Below are 4,261 nucleotides of genomic sequence, written 5' to 3' on the forward strand. Positions count from 1 at the left end.
GCCACTGCACTCCAGTCTGGGCGACAGAGTGAGACTCCAATTCAAAAAAAAAAAAATCTGGGATGGTCTGTGACATACTTTGACCAATGGGATGAGGTGGCAGTGACTCTCTGTACAACCTCAGCCTAGGCCTCAGGAGGCCTTACAGGTTTCACTCCTGCACTCTTGGAACCAGATGGGGTACCTTGCTGGAGATATGTGGTCCAGCTGACAAATATCACCAACCACTGGACTGTAGGTAAGACCATCCTAAGCCATTCAGCACCATTTAAGTCACCAAGCCACAGCCACATGAGAGGACCCAGGTGAGACCAGCAGAAGAACCACCTAGCTAAGCCCACCCCAAAACTGCCAATCCAGAGAATCATGAGCAAATAAATGGTGGTTGCATTAAACCACTAAGTTCTGGGGTAGCTTGTTACACAGCAATGAGTGACAGAAACACCCCTGTGACACTCATATCCCTTCTGCTCCTGACATCTTGTCACATGCACCTCTTTTTAGGTATTTTGTAAGCCCTCACTCCCCTGTGGGTACTCTTACATTCTTGGCCCATATTGGGGGTCAAGACCCACTTCCAGATATTAGAATGGTTTAGAGAGCTGCCCTTTCCGTATCATCATGAGTCTCCCCTTTCTTTCCATTGAGTGAATTCTTTGAGAACCTGGTGTGATCGACTCTGGGTGTACCTTCCAGATGCCCTTTCACTGAAGGACCTGTTGCCCCAGATGCTGGGAGAGCTGGGAGACAACCTTCAGGGACGGCCTGACGGCAGACACCCCCTTCTCTGGTCATCCCTTCTCATATGCAGTGCCTGACTGAGACAAGGGATAATAGCCTGACTACTCAGCCCCTCTTAGGACAACCCTGACGAGCTGTAGATGCCCCAGAGCTGTGAGGCCAGCCAAGGCCGGGCTCACAGCACAGCTCAGCCTCTCTCTCTACCCACTCCTGTTCTGCCCCCTCCCTTCCACGGAAGTTGATCCCACGGCCCCCTTAATAAACATCCCACATGCCAAACTCCATCTGAGTCTGCTTCCTGGGGAACCTAGCCCACAACACTGGCTTTTATGTGCCTTGGCTTTCCCAGTGGCTACTAGCTATAGCTAAACACCCAGGAAGTGTCCAACAGATACTCTTGACTAGATGGATGGATGGGTAGAAGGAACGGGAGAGAGATGGATGTGAGTGTGAACAGCCTATTCATTAAGGGAAGTGGTTAGAGCTGTGCCATCCAATATGGAAGCCACTAGACACATGCCATAAAAAGCCAAGCCTGAAAGGGTAAAACACCGAACTTTAGCCAAAGGGCAGCCATTTTATGCTTTGTCATGCTTCTTGAGCATTTTATTTTAACTTTCTCTCTAATCATGAATAGGAGACAGACCCAATTTACCAGAGATAGTCACTGATGATTGTCTGACAACCCCCCAAGCATGCTTTGTATGAAATACTTTTATCCAAAGTATTTGTCTTCTTGCCATGAAAGGCCAAGCTGGCCTAATCTATTGTGAATCAGCCCTTCATGAACTGTGTGACACAGACCACCACTCCATCACCATGGCGACAGTTCCTGTGTTTATCTATGTGACTGACCCACCCACCCATCCACCTGCCCTCCATCACCATGATATCAGCTCCTGTGAATGCCTACCCCATCCACCCCCAAAATTAAGTTTTAAAAGCATTCAGTCCCAACCACTCACCTCACCTTGTCTTCAGATGCCTTGCCCCCTTCTCTCTCTTAAGAAGTAGATTCACCCTCTCTCTCTCTCTGTTTTTATTTATGTATTTATTTTTGAGTTGGAGCCTCACTCTATCGCCCAGGCTGGAGTGCAGTGGCATACTCATGGCCACCGCAGCCTCGACCTGCTGGGCTCCAGTGATCCTTCTGCCTCAGCCTTCTAAGCAGCTGGAACTACAGATGCACGCCACCACACCCGGATAGTTTTTTGTGATTTATTGTAGAGATGAGGTCTCACCAAGCTGCCCAGGCTGGTCTCGAACCCCTGCGCTCAGGCAATCCTTTTGCCTCAGCCTCCCAAAGTGCTGGGATTACAGGCTGAGCCACCACACCCGGTCTCTCTTTTAATCTACTTTTTAAATAAACTATTTTTCCAATCTAATTTCTGGGCAATTCTTTGCATTCTACCTGCAGCACTAGCCCACTGACCTAACATTTCCATTGAATAACATTTCTCAATCACTGTTTCTCCATCACACGAGCCATGTTTCACATAACTATGTATGGCTGGTGGCTACTGTAGTGGACCACACAGATGTAAAACATCTCTCATTACAGAAAGCTCTCTTGGACAGTTCTGAAGAGATTGCTGACTGTCCAGAACTCCAGTTCCCCCATATCTGGAGAAAGGATCAGGACAGGAGTGAAATACTGTGACTACCTCAGTGCCTTGGGGGTTCCTGATAAACTCTCATGGAGGAAGTCATATTAAGGTCTAGAGACTTTCTTACAAGCCCCAATGCCTAATTCCAGGCTGAGGGTCTGCCTCTAATGAGAAGAAAACAATCTTCAAGTTAAAGATTAAAAACCACATGGCCACTCACTCCAGCCTCACAGTCCCCTATCCCTGGCCTCCCACTCACCTAGCTCCAGTGTCACAGCCCCTCAGCTCTGGCCCCCTACTCACCTGACTCAGGCTCTGCCTTCCTGTCTTCTGCAGAGCTATGATGGCCCTTCGTAGGGGATATCCCAGGGCGACCACTGGCCCAATGAGGTCTTGCTCCTCCTGGCTCAGAGCAGACAGCAGGTCAACCGCAGCATCAGAGTGTGATTTGTGTAGGTTGAGAGGTTGGAGTGACCCCTGAAGAGGTGGCAAGCAGGTGTACGGGCTGAGGGACTGAAATACAGACAGGCTGGACATGTCAGTTATCACAGGAGCACCTAGTGGGGCTGGAGATTTTAAAAGGTGTCTTTGTGACCTTCCATACAGGGGCTAATATTGTGGAGGGCCTGGAGTCCTGCAAACCCCAGCTCCCTTGACTGTTTATTCAGTTTACCCATATGTAAAACAAAGGCAATCACAAGCTACTTCACAGGATTGCAGTGAGGGTGGGGAATGTCCACACTTAGCAGCTGAGTCTACTCCTGTGTCCTTGACAGATTCTTAGCCACTCTCTGCCTCATTCCCTCATCCACAGAATACTGCCCCCCACCCACCCAGGGTTGTCGCTGGGTTTGGTGAATGGGGGGGGGGGTCTGGCACCAACAGCAGGCGTCTGATGAGGGCATGGCCTCCGCTTTTTTTTTCCCGTTAAACTTTGTTTTAATGGATCTCAAAATTCTGTGACAGATTTTTGGTCAAGTTGTTTCCATTAAAAAATATTGATTTCAAAAACTACTAACTTCAAACGGCCACACGCAAAAAACAAAAATGGTTCGCAAAACTTTCACCTTTCCTTCTGAAAATTTTACGATGCATTGTTATTAACCAGTCTTTTATTCTGACCTCTGCTTTTTGAGCAGCTTCCCTGCCACATGCCCTAAAGGCTGCGTGAGGCACTCGCCACGGTCCAGACAGAGGAGTGGCTCAGTGACTTGCCTGAGGTCACACCCCAGTGAGCGGGACGAGCCAGACCTGGCCTGAGGGTGGTGCTCTGGGGCATAAAGCTGAGCCCCCTGGCCCGCAGTGGACGCTAATACTCACATAACCTGGAAGGCCCCCCCCCTTAAAGACCGACACATGCGGCCAAGGGTCTTCGACTGAAGCGCCTGAGTCTCCTTGTGAACGCCCTCCCTTCGCGGCTGCTCCACCCAGGGGCCCTCCAAGCCTGCAGTGGACCTTCTCTCTCAACGCCAGGACCCACGCTGCCCCACGCCCCTCGGCCAGCCGTCTTTGTCCTGTGGTTTTGGTCTCCTCTCGCCCAACCCAGCGTCTGGCAGGAAGTGGCTGTGCAGGGACTATTCCTGGACTGAACTTCCGGGGGCCTGGCCTCCGGCAGCTCCCCAGCGGAAGGCCTGGATGCGAGCCAGGGTCCCTAACTCGGCCTTGATCCGCTAATTCCGCATTCGTCCGCTCAGCACCCCTGTGGTCAGGTCGGCGGCTGGGCGCCCCGGCCCTGCCCGGGAAGCCACCTGTGCACAGTTGGAAGACAGGCCGCTAGTGGGCAATCAGCGTCATTGCGGCGGAGGCGAGGTGGGCGCCAGGAGACGAGAGACTGGGTCTCCGGCAGGAACATTTCAGGTCAAGGACGGTGGGGGCGGGCGGAGGCGGGAGGGAGCAGCGGGGAGGAGAGGGGC

At 51.6% G+C, this 4,261-nt stretch overlaps 1 protein-coding gene across 1 annotated transcript in view; it reads right to left on the minus strand.

The window, feature by feature from the left end:
* Positions 1-4,261, minus strand: part of UBAP1L (ubiquitin associated protein 1 like) — a 16,073-nt gene that overhangs the window by 5,559 nt on the left and 6,253 nt on the right. The window contains exons 3-4 of the mRNA XM_021717708.1: positions 3,674-4,096; positions 2,652-2,905 (exon numbers count right to left, since the gene is read on the minus strand). Of these exons, the coding sequence (XP_021573383.1) occupies positions 2,652-2,905; positions 3,674-4,096 (677 nt within the window). The remainder of the gene's footprint in view (positions 1-2,651; positions 2,906-3,673; positions 4,097-4,261) is intronic.

This window comes from Carlito syrichta, unplaced genomic scaffold, assembly GCF_000164805.1.
Source record: "Carlito syrichta isolate Samal-C Ts95f unplaced genomic scaffold, Tarsius_syrichta-2.0.1 Scaffold310114, whole genome shotgun sequence".
Classification (NCBI taxonomy): Eukaryota; Metazoa; Chordata; class Mammalia; order Primates; family Tarsiidae; genus Carlito; species Carlito syrichta.